Here is a 24,402-nt window from a genome sequence, read left to right on the forward strand (position 1 = left end):
ATGGATGAATAAATTTACAGAATATAGGTTTTCTTTGTCTCTTCATAAGTATGTCAAAAGGTATATAAATTCAGCAAAGGAGTTAGATACAAAATTGATTAAAATGTTAGAAGTACCTTAGAATTTCAGTGTTAACTATTTCATGATACTTTTAAGATGATCTCTCTGTAGATGGTGGGAAGAACTCATTAGCATATGTTTTTTAATTTCTCAAGCTTGAATAATTTAGTCGCCAAATAAAGATTTAGAATGAATTTTGGGAGACACAAGTCCTAGATTATGTCACCACCTACCTGGGTGAGAGATTTGAGGGCAGGGGCGGGAGGGAAGAGCTCCAGGGACATTTTTGCACACATGCTGATCCCTCAGGCAGGAGCACTCTTCCCCATACTTCCCACGGCTAGCTCCTTTGTGTCATTTGAATCTCAACTCAGATATCATTGTTCTATAAGTGTCTTTCCTGGTCATCCAAGTTGAAGTACATCCCTTTTGTCACTCACCTTTATGGTGTCCTGTTTTCTTTTTAGCTTTGATCACTATTCATTAATATCATGTTTATTTGCTTACGTGTTTATTTTCTCATTTCTGCATTAGGAATATATGCTCCTTAAGAGCAGAGACCTTGTCTTTCCTTTTCATGACTGTGTCCCCACGTCTTAAAGAGGAGCTGGAGTTGCATGATAAATACTTATGTAATATTTAAGGGATATACAGGGGCATTTACTCATCTCTTTTGTCCATTGGTCTTCAAGAATGGTTGGAAACACACACACACACACACACACACACGAGCTCACACTAACTTTTTATGTCTTTCAACCCCTATGTAGTGTGCAGGTTAATGCTTAACTATTTTGTTTTTTTGTCTCAATGAAATGGGACATGTTTTAGGGCAGAGATCATAAATTTCATGTGCCCTCTTAGTATTTTGCATAATTACAGATACAGCGTGATGGTGCCAGGGGGATTCTGGTTCTGTTGTGGAGATAGTATGCAGTGATTTTATAAGTCCATGTATTTGGGGGGGAGTGTTTTACTTCTTGGCGGCTTAGAGAACTTTGATCTTTCCAAAATTCTATGTAATTTTCGTGGTGTTAAAAATACTAATATTTGGATTTTTGTTAAGTTTTAAATGATTAATTCCCAAATTATTTTGAATTCATCTTTGTTTGCCGTCCCTGAATGCAACTAGTTAGTAAAGTAGCTAAACTTTTAAACTCTATTTGGTTTTAATTTTGAGTGATGTCACTGCTTCTCTGATAGTTAATGGTACTTAAATTGCCTGCAACTTGTCTGGTTTGCTGATTTCTTTTCCTGTATTCCAACACCTCTTGTGATCTCACAACTTCTGGCCTTTTGGGGGATTTGTACTTTACCTGGGTTCAAATAGGAAATAACCCTGAGTACAAAGAGAAGCTATTTTTCTTCTAATTTCAGTATCTCCTATTATTAATGTCTTACATTGTTGTGGTACATTTGTTACAACTGATGAACCAGTATTGATACAATATTAACTAAAGTCCATGGTTTACTCTTCTGTCTATAGTTCTGTGGGTTTTGACAAATGTGTAGTGTTATTTACCTACTTTCAGTATCTTACAACCTAGTTTCACTGCCTTGAAAACCCCTGTACCTCACCTATTCATTTCTTATCCTCTGTTTGCACCCGCCTCCCTCACCCCTGTAACCCCGGATCTTTTTACTGTCTAATTTTTCCCTTTCAGGGGTACCTGGCTGGCTCAGTCACTAGGGCATCTGACTCTTGATCTCGGGGTTGTGAGTTCCAGCCCCCCCCGCCATTGGGTGTAGAGGTGACTTAAAAATATAAATAAAAAATAAAAATGCTGGTTAATTTTTACCTTTTCCAGAATGCCATATAGTTGGAATCATATAGTATTTAGCCTTTCAGACTGGTCTTTCACTTAGCAATATGCATTTAAGGTTCTTCTAGGTCTTGTGGCTTAATAATTCATCTTTTTTAATTGCTGAATAATCCATTTTGTGGATGTGGCACAGAGTATCTATTCACCTACTGAAGGAAATTTGGATTGCTTCCAAGTTTTGGCACTTAGAGAATAAAGCTGCTGTAAACATCTGTGTGCAGGTTTTTATGTGGACATAAGTTTTAAGCTCTTTTGGGTAAATACCAAGGAGCACAATTATTGGATCTTATGGTGAGAGTGTGTTCAGTTATGTGAGAAACTGCCAAGCTGTCTTACAAAATGTCCACCATTTTGCCTTCTGACCAACAGTGAATGAGAGTTCCTGTTGCCCCACATCCTTGCTAGCATTTGGTACTGTTACTGTTTTGGATTTTTGACATTCTAACTGGTATGTAATAGTATCTCATTTAAATTTGCATTTTCCTAATGACATACAATGTTGAGCATCTTTTCAGACCTTTTTCTTTAAAAAAAAAAAAGTAGTTATTTGACAGAGAGGGCGAGCACAAGCAGGGGTAGCGGCAGGCAGAGGGGGAGAGGAAGAAACAGGCTCCCCGCTGAGCAGGGAGCCCTATGCGGGGCTCGATCCCAGGACCCTGGGATCATGACCTGAGCCAAAGGCAGACGCGTGACTGAGCCACCCAGGCGCCCCCCCATTCAAACTGTAGAATCAACTTGTTGATATCCACAGAAGAACTTCCTGGCATTTTGATTGGGATTGCACTGCACTGTAGAGCAATTTGGGAAGAACCGACCTCTTAACAGTATTGAGTGTTCTTATCCAAGTTTATGGACTGTCTTTCCATTTTAGATCTTACCTTCCTTGCTATCTTTCATCAGAATTTTGTACTTTTTCTCATATAGGTCTTTTGCATATTTTGTTAGATTTGTACCTAAGTATTTAAATTTTTTTTGTCTGCTAATATAAATGGTCTTGTGTTTTTAATTTCAAGTTCCACTTGTACATTGCTGGTATATACGAAAGCATTTGACTTTTAAAAATTTTTTTATTTAAATTCAATTTAGTTACCATATAGTGTAGTATTAGTTTCAGGGGTAGAATTTAGTGATTCATCGGTTGCATACAACACCCAGTGCTCATCCCAACAAGTGCCCTTCTTAATACCCATCACCCAGTTACTCCCTCCTTCCCCTCTCCTCCAGCAACCTTCAGTTTGTTTCCTGTAGTTAAGGGTCTCTTGTGATTTGCCTCCCCGTGTGTTTTTGTTTTTCCTTCCCTTCCCCTATATTCCTCTGTTGTTTCTTTTTTTTTTTTTTTAAAGATTTTATTTATTTATTTGACAGAGAGAGAGATAGCGAGAGCAGGAACACAAGCAGGGGGAGTGGGAGAGGGAGAAGCAGGCTTCCCGCTGAGCAGGGAGCCCGATGTGGGACTCGATCCCAGAACCCTGGGATCATGACCTGAGCCGAAGGCAGACGCTTAACGACTGAGCCACCCAGGTGCCCTCCTCTGTTGTTTCTTAAATTCCACATGTGACTGAAATCATATGGTATTTGTCTTTCTCCCTCTAGTTTCCATTTCATTACAAATGGCAAGATTTCATTCTTTTTGATGGCTGAGTAGTATTCGTGTATGTGTGTGTGTGTGTGTGTGTCTTTTTTATCCATTCATCTGTTGATGGACATCTGGACTCTTTCCATAGTTTGAGTATTGCGGACATTGCTGCTATAAACATTGGGGTGCATGTGCCCCTTCAAATCACTGTGTTTGTATCCTTTGGGTAAACACCTAGTAGTGCAATTGCTGGGTCATAGGGTCATTCTATTTTTAACTTTTTGAGGAACATCCATACTGTTTTCCAGAGTGGCTACACCAGCTTGCATTCCCACCAACAGTGTAAGAGGGTTCCCCTTTCTCTATGTACTCGCCAACATCTGTTATTACTGAGTTGTTAATTTTAGCCATTCTGACTAATGTGAGGTGGTATTTCGTTGTGGTTTTGATTGTATTTCCCTGATGCCGAGTGATGTTAAGCATTTTTTCATGTGTCTGTTGGCCATTTGGATGTCTTCTTTGGTCTATTCATGTCTTCTGCCCATTTCTTGATTGGATTTTTTGTTTTTTTGGATGTTGAGTTTGATAAGTTCTTTATAAATTTTGGATACTAGCCCTTTATCTGATATGTCATTGGAAAGCAGTTGACTTTTATATATTAACTGTGTATCCTGCAACTTGCTATAATCACTTGACTAGTTTCAGGAGGGTATGTGTGTGAAGTCTTTGTATTTTCTGTAGACAGTCATGTCATCTGTGAACAGTTTTATTCTTTCCCAAGTTGTGTGCCTTTTATTTCCTTTTCTTACCTTATTTCATGAGTTTGGATTTCCAGTACAGTGTTGAATAGTAGTAGTAGTAAGAGGGACATCCTTGCCTTGTTCCCCATCTTCTATTTTCTCAGTATTAATATGATGTTAGCTGTGGGTTTTTTGCAGAAGTTCTTTATCAAGTTGAGGAAGTCCTCTTTCTTTTCCTAGTTTCCTGAGGGTTTATAATGAAGGGGTGTGATTTTTGTTAAATGTTTTTTTCTCTCTCCATTGATACGATCATGTGATTTTTCTGTTGATGTGATGGATCACATTGATTTTCTAATGTTGACACAGACTTGCATATCTGGAATAAATCCTACATGATCTTGGTGTATAATTTTTTAATATACTGTTTGTTTTTATTTGCTAATTTTTGTTGAAGATTTTTGTATCTGTGTTCATGAGAGATACTAGTTTGTAGTTTCTTTTCGTGCAGTATTGGTTTTGGTATTAGGGTAATGGTGGTTTCCTAGAATGAGGTAGGAAGTATTCCTTCTAGTTTTACTTTCTGGAAGAAATTGTAGAGAGTTGTATGTATTTCTTCCGTAAATGTTTGGTTGAATTTACCAGTGATTGGTATTGGTAGTGGTAGCCCTTCTTTCATCTGATACTAGTAACTTATGTCTTCTACTTTTTTTTCTTTGTTCACCTGGCTAAGGGTTTGTCTGTTTTATTGATATTTTCAAAGAACCAGACTTTGGGTTTATTGATTTTTTAAAAATTTCCTGGTTTTATTTACATTGATTTCTGCTCTAATTTTTTTTTCTACTTACTTTAGATTTAAATTTTTTTTTTTGTTGTTGCCTAAAATGGAAGCTTAGATTATTGACTTTCAGTCTTTTTTCTTTTCTAATTTTTGCATTCAAAACTATATTTTCCCTTTAAGCAGCATCCCACACATTTTGCTATGTTGTTTTTTTTCACTTAGTTCAAAATACCTCCTTATTTTGCTTGAGACTTGTCTCATGTGTTATTTAGAAGTGTGTCATTTAACCTCCATGTATTTTGGACTTTTTCAGCTGTCTTTCTGTTACTGATTTTTAATTTCATTGTGGTCTGAGAACATACTTTGTATAATTTTTATTTTTAAAAATTTGTTGTGTTTTGTGGCCCAGAATTATTCTGTCTTGGTGAATGTTCCATATGAGCTTGAGAAGAATGTGTATTCCACTGTTACTGGATTAAGTTGTCTGTGGATGTCCGTTGTATGTTGTGTTGAGTGAGCTATGTCTTGATAACTGATGGTAGTGTTGAGTGAGCTATGTCTTGACTAAATATCTGGATCTGTCAGATCCTTATTGCCCTACTGCTAGATCTGCCCATTACTGATGGAGAAGTGTTGAAGTCATCAGCCATGATGATGGATTTGTTTATTTCTCCCTGCAATTCTGTTTGGTTTTGTCTAACCTTCGTTGATTAGACATATATGCATTAAGGATTATTGTGTCTTCTTGGTCAGTTGATTTCTTTATCATTATGTAATGCTCCTTTTTATGCCTGATAATTTTCCTTGCTCTGAAATGTGCTTTGTCTGAAATTCATATAGCTCCTCCAGTGTTCTTGTGATTAGTGTTACTTTAGATTTTTTAATGTATCGGAACATTTAACTTGTTGATATTTAAGTTGTTTCATTTTTCATTGAGATAAAACTCAAAAGCATAACATTTACCATTTTAAAGTGTATTCTTCACTGGTTTTTAGTATATTTACTATGTATGTGATGCATATGTCACCACTGTCTAATTCCAGAACACTTCCATCACAACCTGTTAGTTCCAGTTCTCCCCTCCCCTTATTCTCTGGCAGTCATGAATCTACTTTCTGTTTTTATGGATTTGCCTATTCTGGAACATACCATGTAAATGGAATCATATAATACATGACCTTTTGCTTCTGGCTTCCTTTAATCTTAGAGTAGAATGTTTTCAGAGTTCACTCATGTTGTAGCATGTAACAGTACTTTATTCCTTTTTATGGCTGTGTAAGAGGCTCTTCCACATTTTAAGTATCCATCAGTTGATGGACGTTGGGTTTATACTTTTTGGCTGTTATGAACAATGCTGCTGTGAATATTCATGTACAGGTCATGGTGTGAACATCTGTTGTTAGTTCTATCAGGTATACCGCTAGATGTAGAATTGCTGGGTAATTGTATGTGGAACTTTTTGAGGAGCGGCCGAACTGTGTTCCGCATTAGCTGCACCATTTTACATTCTCACCGGCAGTATAGGAGGGTTCCAGCTTCTCTGCCTTCTTGCCAGCACTTATCATCTTTTTTTTTTTTCTTTTTCTTATTTTACTGTAGCCATCCTAGTGGGTGTGAAGTGGTATCTCAGTGTGGTTTTGATTTCGCATTTCGCTAGTGACTAATGATGTTGAACATCTTTACATGTGCCGTTGACCATCTGTGTATCTTCTTTGGAGAAATATCTCTTCAAAAGTCTTTTGCTTGTTTTTGAATTAGGTTATTTGTCTTTTTATTGTTGAGTTGTAAGAGTTCTTTGCATTTTCTGGTTATTTGATCCTTGTCAAATAGACTATCTGCAGACACTTTCTCCCATTCTGTGAGTTGTCTTTTCATTTTCTCAGTACTGACCTTTGACACACACAAGTTTTTATTTTGATCAAGTTCAGTTTATCTATTATTTCTTAATGCTTTTTGTATCATATCTAAGAAAGCTTTGCCCAACCCAAAGTCACACAGACTTTCACCCGTTTTCTCTAAGAGTGTTACAGTTTTTACTCTCATATTTAAATCTTTGATCCATTTTGAGTTAGATTTTTGTGTGTGTGTGTGTGTCTGAAGTTGGTGTTCCAAATTCATTCTTTTGCATATAGATATTCACTTGTCCCAGTAGGAGGCACTTGAAAAGACTGGGGTTTTTTTGCCCCCATTAAATGGTCTTGGCATCCTTGTGAAAAATCAATTGACCATAAATGTATGGGTTGTAAATACTTTCTTTTTAATTACTTGGTAAATGTACACTATGGTAAAACCATACCTGGTAAGTGAGATGTGTCTGTATTATGGCACTGTGAATTTGGGCTTGCTTGTTGTCATAGCAAAAGCTGCCTTAACCCAGTATTCACAGATGTTCCGAGTTATTTAGTCTTGTGTTATGCAGCATTTGTTTATCTGAGAACAAATACATAAATGGGAAGTTGAATATATATTACCTAATAGCATTTGTTCAGTAGGGCTGAGTCACACAATTTAGAATGCCATCATGAAGTTCAGAACTTCAAGGCATATATAACTGAGGCTGGCAGAGTGATCAACCTAAAGGCATACAGCTGGTGAGTAGCACGGCCAGGATTATGAGCTGAGTCCTGCTCCCATGTTCTTTCTCTAATGTGCTACATAACTATGATGTAAGGTGTTGTCTGAGATGGTCTCAGGAGACAAAAGTCCAGGCTAATTCTGGCCCCAGTTTAAGAGCAGGTGGTTTTCAGTAGATGACTGTGAAATTATGGTTTAGTATGAAGTCCTCTTCTCTGACACTATCAGGGTCGGTGTTTGGTTGATTAACTAAGAAAGTCAGTTTAAACAAGTATTCTTTAAGGAATGGTGCATATAGTTCTTAGCATTTTATTTGAAAAAAAAGTGTATGTATATATATATATATATATACACACACACACGTATGTTTATTTTCCGTTGAAGTAGTGCCAGGCTCTATTCTCGGACAGCTGATCTGCTGATTAGATTTCTAAGTTGTTGGGGCGCCTGGATGGCTCAGTCGGTTAAGCAGCTGCGTTCAGCTCAGGTCATGATCTCAGGGTTCAGGGATCAAGTCCCACATCAGGCTCCCTGCTCAGCAGGGTCTGCTTCTCCCTCTCCTTCTGCCCCTGCTCTTGCTCTCTCTCGCTGTCTCAAATAAATAAATACAGACTTTAAGAAAAAGATTTCTATGTTGTCTTTTTTGCATTCAGTTTCAGTTTCTTTAACTGAATTGAATGAGAATCCTGTGATCACCCCCTCCCTACCTGGTACATGATCATCTCACCCATACCTAATTTAGCACAAATTTTCTTATTGATTTCTTTGTATCAGGTCTTTCCAAAGTACCTGCCTTAGTTTTCATAAGAACAGTGATCTTTTTGCACTCATATTTTGTTGGTTTACATAGTGTTTAATAAAATTATATAATTATGAAGTAAGTGTAAGGTGGCCTTAATTAGTTTGGGAATCATCACGTCTGATTCTTGCCGACTAAACAGCTCAATGAGTAGCAAAGTCACGGGTGAAGTAGATAGTAATTTGCTGCCTCTAAGCATATTAGCCTACCAGGGGCATCACAGTGTTACAGAGGTGAAACAGAGCATAGCTAATCCTGTGAGACCAATACTTGGAAATTGATTATGCAAGATTTGGAACATCTGCTGAATGGAACACTCAACATCCACATAAAATACTAATAGAAATGTGTTTTATGAAAAGACATTGAAGTTGTATTTTTAGATGGAAAATAGCAGTTTAGAAGAGCATGAGTATTAAGCTTCTGTGTGTGTGTGTGTGTGTGTGTACTTACGTGTGTGTACACACATAGAGAAGGTCTGGGGTTTCTGTTCAAGATGGTGGCGTAGGAGGATCTTGAACTCATCTCTTCCAACGGATACACTGAATCTATAGCTCCATATGGAAAAATTTCCTCTGGAAAAAAACCCTCAAACTAGCTGAGTGAGTCCTATACATTAGGTGAATAGGAAAAAAACCTGCATTGAAGTGAGATTCAATCTTGCCATAAACCCCACCCCTGGCACAGCGACCCACGATTGGGAGGGTACTCACAACCCCAAGCTTCTCCCTGAGGAGCAAAGGGTTTGAACCCCACATCTGATGCCCCAACTTTTAAGACCTGCATCTGAGAGACAAGACCCCACAACATCTAGCTTTGACAGCCATCAGGGCTTGCATGCATGAGACCCACAAGGCTATAGCGAACCGAGAAACAGTTCTTAAAGCAGTTGCGTGAGTGGACTCAACCACCTCAGAACTCAGCACAGAAGCAGGGTTCAGCCTTTCTGTAAAAGAGGCTCATTTGCTTATCTCAAAGCCCTGAGGGACAGGCATCTAATTTAACATGCATCTGGGGGCCTAGTAAGGTATTCTCCAAAGATGGAGCCGGCAGGTGCCGTCTTTGCACTGTCCCTCTCCCTTGCTCCTGCTCGCTGGTATCTCCTGGAAAGGAGCTTGTATGCTCATATGATGCCCCAAGTTTTGCATTTGCTACCTAGGGAGTACTTCTAGATCACTTGGCTCCAGTGGCCAGCAAGAGTTATATTCAGAGTAGTGAGTATTGCAGTATTTACAACAGCCAAGACTTGGAAATAACTTAAGTGTCCACCGATGGGTCGATGGATAAAGAAAATGTCATGTGTGTATACAGTGGAGTATTATTCAACCATAAAAAGGAAGTCTTGCCATTTATAACAACATGGATGAACCTTGAGGATATTATATAGCTAAGTGAAATAAATCAGACAGAGAAAGACAAATACTGTATGATCTCCCTTCTATGTGGAATCTGTAAAACAAAACAAAATGAAGTCATGGAGAACAGATTGGTGGTTGCTAGAGGCGGTGGGGGTGTGGAGGGAATGGATGAAGGGGTCAAATGGTATAAACTTCCAGTTAATAAGATAAGTTCTGGGGATGTAATGTACATCATGGTGACTGTAGCAAATAACACTGTATATTATTGTATATTTGAAAGTTGCTAAAACTTATAAAGAGTTCTTAGCACAAGAACAAAAATGTGTGTGGTGATGGATGTTAACTAGTCTTATGGTGATGATTTCACAATAGATAAAAATATGGAATTGTTATGTTGTACACCTGAAACTAACATGTGTCCATTGTATCTCAATTTTTTAAAAAGTAATTTATATTTTAAAGAGAAAGACCAGGGCACCTGGGTGGCCCAGTCGGTTAAATGTCTGTCTTCGGTTAAGGTCATGATTTCAGGGTCCTGGGATCAAGCCCTGTATTGGGCTCTGGACTCAGCGGGGAATCTGCTTCTCCCTCTGCCCCTTCTCCCACTTGTTCTCTCAATCTCTTGTCTCTCTCCCCCCACCCTCCCTCTCAAAAAAATAAAATCTTTAAAAAATAAAAATAAAAAATAAAGAGAAAAACCAAAACAAAGTCTGGAAGGATGTGAATCACAATGTTAAATAGTGGGAAAAAAACATTAATAGTGCTTAACTGTAGACCATCAGAGAGTGGGTGATTTTTTTTTTACTCTCTTTTATATAATTAATTCTTTGTTGGTTGAAAGTTTGACACTGAACATTTGTTACTTTTAAAATTAAGAAAAAGCTGTTTCTGTTTTGAGAAGAGCCTGTTTGAAATGTATAATTAAGAAAAAATAAAACGCCTTGTAGAATTTAGGCAACAGGAGAGAAGGCTTTTGGTTAGGGGTCCCATTTCCTGCACCCTTATGAAGTGAGCAGACCCCCTGATGTCCCTGTGTGTACTCAGAGGTACTTTTCCCCTGCAGTAATACAGCTTCTTAAATGAATAGAATGGCGTTTCTCTCTTATTCTTTCTCTGATTTTATTTTTATATGGGAAATGTGATATCAGTGCAGTCATTTTTTTTTTCTGGTTTGATTTTCAGGAAGATTTCGATGTCGATCATTTTGTGTCTGACTGTAGGAAGCGTGTCCAGCTGGAGGAACTGAGAGGAGATCTGGAACTCTACTATAAACTTCTTAAAACAGCCATGGTCGAGCTCATCAACAAGGATTATGCAGATTTTGTCAACCTTTCCACAAACTTGGTAAACCTGAAATTCACAAGTCCTACACACACAAGACACACTTTCTCATTCATACTTATTTAAAGTGCAGAGTGTTTTTAGAAACCTTTCAGTTGATCCCCCCCGCCGCCAGAAACTTGAAGAGATTGCCAATCTCATTAATAAAATAACTAAACTTTTTAGAATACATTTTTTTGGTTTTAGTTTTTATTCATTTAAGGCTGCTTTAGCTTAATTATGTTTTGAATTCTTAAGTCAGTAGTGAGAAGTAAAGGATAATAATAAGTGAGTGGTTGTTTTGTTAGTTGCTAAGTGATTACCCTGAAGTCTACCTTGGTTTAGACTAATTTGCAGGAGCAAATATCAACTACTCTTAAAGAAATGTTTAATTTACTCCCAGGTATATGTATTAGCCAGAGTTAGGTTGAGGGAACATTGGCCAATATTGGTATTTAGAAGGTTTGGTTTTATAAAAACGTAAGAATGATTTGTAATGAGCATATCAGTTGTTTATAAAAACCGTTTAGAAATGTTGAGTTTTACTACCTGGCAGAAAAGTCTCCTTGTTGATGTTTCATTTTGTTTTAAATCTGTCCAGAGAAGCACAGAAAGTAGCAGCTCCATGGGAATTTCAAGAAGCATTAAAATTAATGAGGTATAGTTGCTTTGGGGAAATATACCACTAAGATAAAAGTTCCAGTAGGATTAGAAACCTAGAAAATTTTATTTCTGTTCTATTTAATTTGAATTTTTCTCAAGGGTTATAATAATGTTTAGGAGAGACATAGCCCATCAGACTTTCACATCAGCTGCCTGAGTACCATAAATTACAGACAGAGAGCTGTTCACTTTCCGTGAAAATTTTTCACATTCATTTAAAATGTCATCTAAAGGCAAATTGTTCCTAAGGAGGCTTTCATTTATCATGACTTCCCTTATTTTTATAGTTTCATGTATATCAACCGATTTTTTTCATATTCTGTGAGCAACATTAATGGCAAAATAACATTTCTGTTGTTTAGCTAGTTACTTAGCAAAATATGGTTGTACCAAAAAAATAACTTAAGCCTGGTACTGCTTTGATCATTAAACAGATACGTCACTATTACTCCTGATTGTGATGTGTTTGTGCCAACCTGATTTTGCCTTTAGGTCGGCATGGACAAAGCCCTCAATCAGCTTTCTGTGCCTTTGGGACAGTTACGGGAAGAAGTTCTGGTAAGTCCCCAAATGATATAAAACAATCTACTGTGAAACATGTTGGCCTTGTTGGCTTTTCTCCAAGAATTCCTTTCATCTGTTAGGTTGGTGGTGGTGGTGGTTGTTTTTTAATGGTTCATGATTATAGTACTCACCTTCAGAAAAGTTGTAAATGATTTTCTATTTTTGCATATGCTATTACAACCTGAAAAATATGTTCGATTTGAAGAAGAGAGATTCTCAGAGTAGACAGCCTTAAAATGTCAGGGGAGAGGAAGCGTATTTCCAAATTCAGCTTATTATGCCACTTTGCTCATATGTAAGTGGTTTCCAACTTATGAATGACTTGTATTTTAACAATTTTTAATCTTGTAAGTATTCCCCTCCCACTCCCTCCCCCCCCCCCCCCGGTAATTTACTTGCGGTTAGGTTCCTAGACTGGTATACGAAAGCTATGTAATGCCTAATGTAGCTGAAGGATAATATAAATATAATGTAATACCTAATAAATATTACATTTTAATGTTTTGCTCAGAAAGTCTCTGCTGTGGGAATGAGACTCCCCACCTCTAAGCCATTGGGAATAGGAACTCCGCCTGGCTGAGCAGTGGAGGGGGAGTTTTGGCATCACTTCCAACAGAAAACTGTGCTGCCCTGTCCTCCCCACCTCCCCCCATCCGTGTCTGGTGCCCTGACTTTCAGCCGCCGTCCGTTCTGATGCACTGTCGTAAACTTGGTGCACAACACCATCCTTCCTTGTGTGTCTCCTCTAGCTTGAGTGGCCTTGTGCATCTAGCCCCTAAGACAGTGCCTGCAACCTAAGGAGAGAATATAAGTGGAAGATAATTTAAGGGAAGACACCGTGCATGGTTAGAGCCGAGAAAATGCAGAGTAACAGAAATGTCAGTGCTGAGAAGCCCATGGGAGGGGTGGGCAGGAAAGAATTTGTGAAAGAGGTAAATCTTGAGCTGTGCCTTGAGCCAGCCAATACTTGCCATTGTTTATGTCTTGTTTGAATTTTACAAAATCTTGTTAAGGTACTTGTCCTTGGGACAGAAGGGTGATTTTTGTGGTCCGCTGTTGGATTCCACACCAGCCGCTGTGTGGCTCTCCTGCCTCCTTCTTGGTGTGCCTCTTCCTCCCTCAGCCTTGTGGCGGTGCTGTTTCCTGAGCCCAGCCTTCCTTTGGCCTCTTGAAACCCCCTTCCTAGAGGCAGATTTGCTCTGCTGACTGCTGCGCGGCTCGCACAGGCTCCCCTCCAGCCTCGCCCCCTGCCAGCACCGTATCCCTTCCCTTTTCCACGGCCTGTCTTTATAGCCACAGGCCTGACCTGCCTTTCTGGTCCCAACTCATGAAGCTACTCTGTGAGATTCTAAGACCACTGAGGGATACGACTGTTTCTCTCTTCTTCATTGTATCCCCATGGGCTCTCACAATACTGACGTCCAGGAGGTATTTCATAATGTTGATGGAATGAATTAATTCACCTTCCTGTAGAATTTTTGTGATATGTCCACTTTATTCTAGTTGTTTCCATTAACTTTTGTTTTGGCCCTAAGTCCTAATTATTTGTACTTGCCTTCATTCATTAGCTTCTGGACATGTTTCTCCACCTATGCGCTTTCTCCCTTTTTCTGGCCTTCTGTTCTTATTTTTTGATTCCTAATATTTCCAAAACAACATTTTGTCATGATGCATCAGTGCTTCAACATTCTTTAGTTCTCCAAAATGTGCAGAATCTAAAGACCTCATCTGAGTGAAGTCCTCCTAAGTTGATCCTCCCTTCCTATTTGTACTTCTCTCCAGAAGGAAGCCTGCAGTGCACATGGCTGTGTGCCCGTCCGAGCCTGACCCTGAGTTGTGTGTGCACTTACATCTTCTCAACTTCCCCTCCTGACCTTGGCAGCAAACAGGCTTTCAGAGTCCGCTTCGAGCCCCATCCCATTTCGAGACTCTCCTGTACCTTGCTTCAGATTATCCATTCTCCGCCCTGACCCCTCTATGACTTTCACTCTATATGTATTCTTCTTCTTCTGCCCGTGCGACCCTGACTTTGTGTCATTTTGCCCCCAAATCATGAGTACCCTCAATAGCAATTGTCTGGTATTTCGTATTTTTGTCAATATGTGCATGGTACTGGTGTGCAGGTATTAAGTTCTGTGGAATTGAATGAGATTTATAAACTTGATAATGTGACAAAACAATTACTACAATTCATTTGCTTTATTCTTTTAAAGAGTCTCAGGTCGTCTGTCAGTGAAGGAATTCGGGCAGTAGATGAACGAATGTGTAAACAAGAGGACATAAGGAAGAAAAAGGTATCCTCCAGTAGATTTCTTACGCTGCATGCCTCTTGTCTCCTCATACTTGTCAACACTATTCAACTTTTTTTCAAAGCTCTTGTGCATGTGCGTTGTACGCATTATAATGTCACATTATCTACTTGAAATAATAAGAATTTTAGAGTTACCCACGTGGTCTCAAGATCACTCACTTTTTCCAGAACAAGAAACAGTAATAACTGTTGTTGGTGAAGCATTTGACAATTTAACCACCATATAAATTTTCAGCGCCCCTGTAAAGAAAATATGCCTGTTTTAGAGAGTAGGATAGAAGTGGGCTTTCTAAAGTAAACTCAGTATTCTGCAGGTTTGTTGTTTTAGAAAAAGCAGTATGTTGCTCTCTCATTCTGCCATGTTTGTTTCTTCTTTTGTTTCCCTCCTTTACATATACCTCTGCATGCATTGCCTTTATTGTTTAGTGGTCCTGGGTTTTAATTTTATTTTTTGATTTTGTTTTCTTTATGTTCTGGTGTTAACTTTTTTATTTTTTTTAATTCCTTAGTTGTGTTAGTTTCAGGTGTGTTAGTTTGTGCTGTGTTAGTTTCAGGTGTGCAAGACAGGCACAGCTCCGTACATCCATGGTGCTCACCCCCAGGAGCACGCTCCTTAGTGCCCGTCGCCTATTTAACATGTCCCCGATTTTATTCATGATCATAATGATGTAAGGGCACAGTGGGCATTGGGATCCCAGACTTCTAACTCTAGCCTGCTGCTCTATACAGTGTTTTCTATGTGTATTTATTAGCATATTTGTTAAAATCTCAAGGGGGAGAAGCCTATTTGAGAGACCTTCTGTTTAATTCTCCTTTAGACTCCTCTCAGCTTTTGTCCAAAGAACTCATGTAGTGCTTTTCCAGACAAAATGATAAGCTTCATGAGAGCAGGGCATTTTTCTTATTTTATTCACTTATGTCCCCACTGTCAGGAAGAATGTCCAGCTCCCGGGGGGTGTTCAGTAACTATTTGTTGAATGGATGACTTCGTCTGTTTTTGTTCTTTTAAGGATGAGAGTTTTCATAATGTCCCTCAACCTCTTTGGTAATATTTGTAGTGTAAAAGGTCTTTAATGAATTGATGCTTGCATATAGGTATATGCACATGTAAACTGAGAGGGTAAATATGATCAGAAGCTAAAATTAAAACATGAATAAAGGGCTATATGAAAATAAATGGAGGGGTGCCTGGGTGGCTCAGTTGGTTAAATGTCCAACTCTTGATTTCGGCTCAGGTCATGATCTCAGGGTCGTGAGATCGAGCCCCACACTGGGCTCTGTGCCCAGCAGGATGTCTGCTTGAGATTCTCTCTCTCTGTCTGCCCCTCGCCCCGCACGTGCACACACACTCTCTCTCTCAAATAAAAAAAATAGAAAAGAAATGGAGTGCTCATAGAGAGATTCAGGATGGGAAAAAGAAGAAATAAGAGTACAGAATATGAGAAAGCAAAAGTCTAGGGTTTTTTTTTTTTTTCTATGAACTTGCAGTAGAATATTGAAATAGGCTGTTCTAGAAAGCCAGAATTAAGATTTGCATTCTTGAGAATTCCGTGTTTTGTAGAAATATCCAAAATGTAGGATGCTCTATATATTCAGAGTTGACTTTTGGTTTTATATTTTCCTGCATTTAGCATGGGAAATAAAGATAATTAAGGTTAAAGATGGTAACTTTTTTTGTTTGCTTAATTTTTATTTTTATAGATGTGTGTGTTGAGGCTTATACAAGTTATTCGATCAGTTGAAAAAATTGAAAAAATCTTAAATTCTCAAAGTTCTAAAGAAACCTCTGCACTAGAAGCAAGCAGGTAAGCATTTTTTTTACTAAGTAGCATATAAATTAATACTTGACATCCAGTCTAATTTGGGGTTTTTTTTTTTTTAGTTAGAATTCATTTCTGAACAAGAAGAAAATCCAGGTCTGTGCCTTAGTGTTTTTGAATGTAGCTCCAGGAGAGTGGAGCGCATAAAATGGTAAAGTTTATAATACGTCCCTATAAACCCTTTGGTTATAGGCCACAGTTCCCAACACGTCACCTTTCAGGGGATCAGAGGCAGTGTGCTTCCAGTGGAAAATTTTTATATTTGGAATCACCTTCCCTGAGGACTAGCAAAATCCTGTTCATCTTCAAGGTGTCCCATTCATCTTTCTTAGATTTTCTTTTGTAGACATGCCCAGAGTATTACAACATTATCAACATTATATCATTATGAAACAGTATAGGACACATTTAGTTGAAATTTATAAACAGGAAAGAAAAAGCGTATGAAATAAGACAAAGATAATGGCTCTCTTTGTTATACTGTGACTGTCTTATTCCCCTCCTGGTGTGAATTTCCGATCAGCCAGGTAGATGAGTGACTCAGAAAATGAGTTATTAGATCGTGTTAAGGCCAGTGGGATGCAGTGTGGTGCAGTGGGGAGAACACAGGCTTGTACTGCATGTAGCAGCTGGGCCACGCGAGTCAAGGTCGCCTGGTGCCCTGTGTCCTCTATAATGTAAAACTAACAGTCACTCCACCTGCAGGCTTGTCTCGACCACTGAGATACGCTCAGCCGTACCTGGCATACATAGGCCCTCATACGGGTCAAATTTCGGTCTAACAGGAGCTTTTTTTTTAAATCACATTGATAGCTGTAATATTTTTCCATGAATAATATTGGATAAACTGCTGCAAAACCAACCAACCAAATCCAAATCGAATGGGCCCATAGTTCAAAGGCTTGGTCATCCTTTAAAGGCATGTTACATTTCTTAATTTTAGGAATTAAGGTTTTCGATTTGGAAGGGACTTTAGAGACCATAGGCTCCACACCTCTGATGATGTAGATTAAGAACGGAGACATCCCAAAGGAAGCGATTCTCGGGTCTGAGGTCTCTGCCTCCTTTCATACCAAGGCTTGTAACTAAGTGGTCAGTCCCTGCCGTGTTTGTGTCTTCAGCCCGTTGCACTAGTGCTTCTGCCCCCGGTCCCGCACACTTGGCAGAGACTCGGTGAGCATCTGTTCTGAGCAGTCCGGGGGGGCCTGTGTGTGTTTCCAGCTGCCCCGCTTTGCTACGGCCCTTGGCAGTGCTCATGACCCCTCCAGCCGTGTCTTCGTTCGGCCCCTGGGAAGCCTGCCTTCCAGTGTTCTTCCCATGTTTGCCATTCCTGCTGGGCTCCTCTGGTAGAAACACCTCAGTGATCTCTGTTCCCATAACCGTGTCCCCTTGCAGTGCTGTCTTTGATAGACGTTCTGCTGGCTCTTGCTCAGAATTACCTTTGAGGATTTTTTTTCTTGAGAAGAGCAGCTCTGAGCCCTAGAGTAAGGAAAAGCCGGAGCGGCCTCAGTGCGTAGTAAATACATCATGCTTGCCAGGCCAAGAAACATTGAGGTAAGGATCAATACGAAATGCACACGAGGTTAGTCAGTAGAGTTAGGGATTAGGCTTCGGGCTCGGTCGTGCCAGGCGCTTGCTTTCCCTACACACTAGTTTGGATGCTTCAGGACTGGATGCACCGCCGCTGGGCTCCATACATTCTGTGTTTCCTTATGATGCAGGTCTTCCCCTCACTACTTCACTGCTCATCATCAGATGTAGGGTGCCTCAGAAAAGCCCAGAGGTGCTTCGGAGGCTTTATAGTTTTTTTTTTCTTTCACTATTCAGCTTCCTTTTTTTTTTTTTATTATGTTATGTTAATCCCCATACAGTACATCATTAGTTTTTGATGTAGTGTTCCATGATTCATTGTTTGTGTATAACACCCAGTGCTCCATGCAGTATGTGCCCTCTTTAGCTTCCTTTTGAGCAGTGTTGACACTTTATAATAATGTGTTTGTGGGGCGGAGGGAAGTGCATTCATTACACTTGGTGGCATATTCACAATGAGTGTTTTCTCACTAGCACCCAGAGAATAGAGCTTGCTCTTTCTGCTGTTCGGTAAATGTAAACTTAAAGTCAGCTATTCTGAAGTATTTCATTTATTGCTGCTAGAGGGCCAGTTTTATTTGATTGAGGAGAAAACAGTGGTTGGTACTTTAGAAGAATTAGAGGTGTTTTAGAGGGAGGGAGAATGAGGCAGGCGGAGAAGAAGAGGATTCATGTATGAATGATAGGATAGGGCCAGAGAGAGAGAAGGGGGTTAGAGATGAAGAAGGTCACAAATTGGAGAGCCTGAGGAACGTGGTGGAAACACACGGACCCACAGACCTAGAACAGCTCCTGTGGCTGGGGCCGGGCAGCGTCCGTGCTTCTACGGAACGACCCCCACCCCACCCCTGCACCTGGAACCTGCTGCACATATAGCTTGTCCTGAAAATTGATGGCCCGCGGGTGCAGGTGCATTAGCTCCTTAAGGGGGGCCCTGGAAAAACACTGAAGAAAGTCACAGCACAGGGGGCGCTAAAGTCTCACCGTTGCTAACTGGGTGATGTGGTCTCTCAGAAATTAAACAACTTCGGGAACTACATTTCTACAATTGTCTCTACTAGCCCACTTTGGACTGGACAGATTTTGGAGAGAATTGCCACAGAATTTAACCAGCTACAGTTTCATGCTGTTCAGAGCAAAGGCATGCCTCTTCTGGACAAAGTAAGACCGGTAAGTGTTGATTTAGATTTTCAGTTTGCTGTTTGCGAATTTCCTGGATGATTTTGGTTTAACCCAGCATTGCCCCTGATAATTGCTGCTCTACAAGATTTTGAAGCTAGCTTTGAATTTTTTCTTTCAGTTTCTGTTGCTTGGGACCCTGCTTCCAATGTGTCACGCTGTGTAGATTTTGTGTAAAGACACAAGCTTATTCTCCAAACTATAGGAGTAAAATTAACTGTGAATTCCATGGAACTTGACACATTATATGATGTAGTCAGAGTTCATTTATCCAAAGCCCTTGACTGGGTTTAAATGCACCCTTGTCCGATTTACTCTGTGGCTTAAGAGGAAAATAACTTTTTGTCCTTCGGTAATTCTGTCTAAACTTTCCTTTGATGAAGCAAAGATTTACTTACAAAGAAATCGTGGGGAGAAGAGATTCGTTGCTACGCTCCAGGAAATGTTACTATTTTAATCTTACATATATTCTGGTAGAATAAGAGGTTCGCTTTATATATATATATATCATATATATATATATTTGAATTTTTAGAAACTGTTCTCCCTGGAGCTTTCTTGACTTGGCTCTTTGTTCTTGCAGCGTATAGCTGGCATTACGGCCATGTTACAGCAGAGCCTGGAAGGCCTGCTGTTAGAAGGTCTTCAGACTTCCAATGTTGATATAGTACGGCACTGCTTACGGACCTACGCCACGATTGACAAGACGCGGGACGCAGAGGCATTAGTTGGTCAAGTACTGGTGAAACCATACATGGATGAGGTGTGTACACCTCATGTTCTTCGTGCAGCAGACACTCACAGATCGTCTGTTCTGACTTCCATTCTTCCCTGGGTGTGAGAGAGATAGATCAGGGATCTGTCTGTGAAGATTCTCCTGGGTACTGCACTTCCGGTTGGAAGAAAGGGTTGGTCCCTGTTGGTTATCGTCAGCATGGCAGGAATCAGGCATGCACTCTGGTATCTTCTAGTGATGCCAGAGCTCGGGGATCGTCTTAATTTCGTAGGGGTGGGGGTCTTGCCTAGGAAGAAGGTATGGATCAGAACATTTTCAGGTCAGTTTTAAGTTCTGTAAATTATATGTCAATGAAATTGCTGAAAAGCACGTTTGCACTGCTGGGGTCGAATAGAACAGTTAGGCAGATGACCCCACTGCGGCACACGTGCCTGCTGGAGGACCTGGAAGACATCCCTGTGAGCATGGAAAGTCTGTGAGGGGAGATGTCTTCACAGAATAGATTTGGCCTAAGTCTTGAAAACTATGGAGGAGTTTGCCAGGCCAGGAGGGTGGGAGGGAGGGAATATTCAAAGATAAAGGGCTTTCATGGGCAAGTTAGCAGGGTAGTACCTTAAGCACAGAACTTGGTTTTACCCATTGTCCTTGACCTATGAGGATATAGGTAAATACAGGGAGTAAGGATATCCTGCCCCTGAGCAGCCAGAGTATAGGTTGCTCCGTATGGAGTTGCCAGCACTCCACAATTTCCGACTTAGAGAGTGTCAGTTTCATCTGGTTCAAGCTGATAGAAGTCATGAAGCCAGTCCTCAGTGTTTGAGGACTTTCTTCCAGTCACTTGCCAGTGGGAGTGTTCTTTCCGTCCAGTGAGTACAAAGCTACCCACCATGACTTCAGGATGAAAGGCTTCCAGTTTTAAAACGGGACAGTGAATCCCATTGATGAAAGTGAAATTGAAGGATTAATTTCAGTAATCCTCTCAGCTTCATTAGGATTACTAAAAATAAATGATCTGTCAATTCTTTGTGTGTATCCTATTATATTTCATAGCCATCTCTAGGGGGGTGAAAAAGATTATGTTGTTATTCTTTATCACTAAGTGAAAATATTTTAGTTACTAACTTATGCCTTTTTCATTGAACTGAATCGAATGTGCTAAATTAGGGAAGTACTTTAAGTTTCAGTGGCATGTTAAATGAACCATGGCCACGTTTGTATTTTAAGTATGCTTGTCATTCACCTCCTGAAACTCAACCTTACCACAAAAAATAAAACACTAAAGCAAAATAAACTGTGTTTTCTTCCATCACTCTCTGTCTCAACCCTTTCCCTAATCTGGAGATGGTAGATGACAAGGCCAAGGTGAAGACGATACAGAGCTGTTGTCTGGGGACACAGTGTTTTGCTTTCAAGCTCAGAAGGGAAGCAGATTGTGTGTGATATTTCAGCTTCAGGCCAGTCTCTGTCACCCAGCCTTTGTGTCCCCCAGGGTCAGAACTGTGTCCTCTGCTCCCAGGACCTAGATTTTAGTGCAGCTGTTACCCCCTGTATAGAAAGCATGTCAGGTGGGGAGGAGGAATGAGGACGCGTATTTGTAAGGTTTTCTTTATTCTTTTTTCTGTAGTGTACAGTTCATACTTCTCTTTTAGGTGCTTTAAAAAAAATGCTCTTCCTTCCAATAGGTGATCGTAGAGCAGATTGTCGAGTCTCATCCGAACGGCCTTCAGATCATGTATGATAAGCTCCTGGGGTTTGTTCCTCACCACTGCCGCCTTCTTCGAGAAGTCACAGGAGGAACCATCTCAAGGTGATGGAAACTGCTGTGCTTGTACCTCAGCTCCGTTTAGTAACCGCCCGTTAGCTCCTAGTGGGCTGCTGATCATTGGCTATCTTGTCTGAACTGGGAACGTGGGCACTTTCCTGTTTGTTACCAGTGCCGTGAGGCGGGTATCACTAGCCTGGGTTTACAGGGAAGGAAACTAACAGTGGGATGAATCTTGAAGGTTACATTTCTCGGACTCCAGAGCCTCTACTTTTCCCTTCTCTACACTTTCTCCTTCATCAGGTTCGAAATCAAGATTCGTTTCCTTCCATTATTCTGATGTCATCATCTGTCTAGAAATACCAATTCAGTTTAATTCAACAAGTTTTATACTGATTGTGATTAAAGTCATGTTTGGTTTTCCCTCCCTCTCTTATTTCATTTCCATGGCTTTCCAGTTCTGTTTCCTGAATACTCCATTACCTTCAACCATCACCAGTCCAGACTTTTGTCGTCGTCTTTTGTCCAGGATAGCAGGCTCTCCCCACCTGGTCTCCCCAGCTCCACCTGTCCTTCATTGCAACCCTTGGCTGTCCCATCTGCCCAGAACTCTGCTGCTTTCCTAAGTCTTTCGTGGCTTCTCATCGCTCATAGAGGAACATCCAGTCTTCCTTGCGCAGCCTGTGAGGCCCTTGATGCTCTGGTCCTCGGTGGTTCTCCACTGTAAAACTTTCTACTGTGAAACTTTCCCCCATACCACTGTGGTTCCCGGCCAGACAGTAGCACTTGATCTTCCCTAACACACCTTGTACAGAAGATCCCTGGCTTCACATTGGTTCCACTTACGGTTTTTTTACTTTTTACAATGGTGTAAAAGTGATATGCATTCAGTAAAAACCGTACTTCAAATTTTGACTGTGGATCTTTTCCCGGGCTAGTGATCTGCAGTAGGATCCTCTCTCGTGATGCTGGGCAGAGGCAGCGAGCGCAGCTCCCAGGCAGCCACGCAGTCACGAGGATCAACAACCAACACACTTAAACCATCCTGTTTCTTGCTTTCAGTGCAGTGTTTAGTAAATTACATGAGATATCAGATACTTTATTGTGAAATAGGTTTTGTGTTAGATGATTTTGCCCAACTGTATAATACTGTAAGTGTTCTGAGCACATTTAAGGTAGGCTGGGCTGAGCTCTGATGTTCGGTAGGTTAGGGGTATTAAATGCATTTTCAGCTTATGAGATTTACAAATTAACAGTGGGTTTATTGGGTGCGCCTGGGTGGCTCAGTTGGTTAGGCAACTGTGTTTGGCTTGAGTCATGGTCCCGGAGTCCCGGGATCGAGTCCCGCATCGGGCTCTCTGCTCAGTGTGGAGTCTGCTTCTCCCTCTGACCCTACCCCTTCTTGTGCTCTCTCTCTCTCAAATAAATAAATAAAATAAAATCTTTAAAAAAAAAAAAACAATGGATTTATTAGGAGCTAACTGTCATAAGTCGAGGAACATCTGTATTGTGTGCTTCTGTGTTTTCCCTCATTGTCTCCTGCCCTTCCCATTCTCTTTGTCTTTCTGTTGACCTGTCACTCCACATGAAGCTCCAGCTCAGATACCACTCCTTTTTTTTTTTTTAGATTATTTATTTATTTATTACAGCGAAAACATAGGCAGAGGGAGGGGCAGAGGGAAAAGCAGGGTCCTCACTGAGCAGGGAGCCCAATATGGGGCTCAGTCCCAGGACCCAGGGATCATGACCTGAACCGAAGGCAGATGCTTAACCTACTGAGCCACCCAGGCATGCCTGAGATACCACTTCTTTCAAGAGACCATCTTTTATCCTGATGTTCAGCATTAAGCACATCCTCTGGATTCCAGGGCACATTGGCTTTTACCTCTGTTGAGGACTGATGTCCATAGGCTTAGCTCGTGCTCCCCTTCTGCACTGCCCACACCTGGCGCAGCATCTTCAAGATAGCAACTACCCAGTGTCTGCAAAATGGAAGAATTAATCTATTTTCAGCATTAGAAAGGCTACTGAGGTCCCTAATCTTTATGAAGTAAGCAAGCAATATATTTGGTCTTGAATTTTTGTTCTTTGAAAAGAAAAATCTGAGGTAATAAATATGCCACCTGACCATTGAAGTACCCTATTTCTACTACATGATTTTAGAGAAAGCCTGGTTTTGCCACTTGCATTTAGTAATCATGAAGATTTTGTGGATTTGGATTTCACATAAGAATTTAGAAGTCATGATGTAGGAACACCTGGGTGGTTGTTGGTGGAGCATCTGCCTTCTGCTCAGGTCGGGATCTCAGGGTCCTGGGATCAAGCCCTGTGTCATGCTCCATGCTCAGCGGGGAGTCTGCTGCTCCCTCTGTCCTCTGCCCCGACCCCTGGCTTGTGCTCTCTTGCTCTCAAATAAAATCTTAAAAAAAAAAAGTCATGATGTAAAATTAAAGAAGCCACAGTTAGGAAACAACCAGTCATTAGATTTGACAGGGCTAGTCTTGGTCCTGAAATGTCAAGTTTCAAAGCTTTGCAAGTTCTTCCACAGTTTTCAGTGAGGCAGAATTCACGTAGAAGCCTCAGAAATTTGGGGAATCTATTTTTTTTATTTAAAGATTTTATTTATTTATGTGAGAGGGAGGGGAGAGAGAGAGAGAGAACGAGAACATGAGCAGAGGGAGAGGGAGAAGCAGACTCCCCGCTGAGCAGGGAGCCCAATGCAGGGCTCGATCCCAGGACCCCGATATCA

General features: G+C 40.5%; 1 protein-coding gene across 3 annotated transcripts in view; it reads left to right on the forward strand.

The window, feature by feature from the left end:
• COG2 (component of oligomeric golgi complex 2) overlaps nt 1–24,402 on the forward strand; it is a 50,225-nt gene that overhangs the window by 6,376 nt on the left and 19,447 nt on the right. For 2 of the 3 annotated variants that reach the window (XM_035008435.1, XM_035008436.1), the window contains exons 2-8: nt 10,891–11,052; nt 12,184–12,249; nt 14,469–14,549; nt 16,268–16,371; nt 19,038–19,146; nt 19,739–19,918; nt 21,574–21,698. In XM_035008435.1, the coding sequence (XP_034864326.1) occupies nt 10,891–11,052; nt 12,184–12,249; nt 14,469–14,549; nt 16,268–16,371; nt 19,038–19,146; nt 19,739–19,918; nt 21,574–21,698 (827 nt within the window). Of the gene's footprint in view, nt 1–10,890; nt 11,053–12,183; nt 12,250–14,468; nt 14,550–16,267; nt 16,372–17,684; nt 17,941–18,990; nt 19,147–19,738; nt 19,919–21,573; nt 21,699–24,402 lie in introns of those variants that run through there. The other variant, XM_035008437.1, reaches the window with a different exon arrangement.

This window comes from Mirounga leonina, unplaced genomic scaffold (assembly GCF_011800145.1).
Source record: "Mirounga leonina isolate KUSES-001 unplaced genomic scaffold, KU_Mleo_1.0 Mir_152, whole genome shotgun sequence".
Classification (NCBI taxonomy): Eukaryota; Metazoa; Chordata; class Mammalia; order Carnivora; family Phocidae; genus Mirounga; species Mirounga leonina.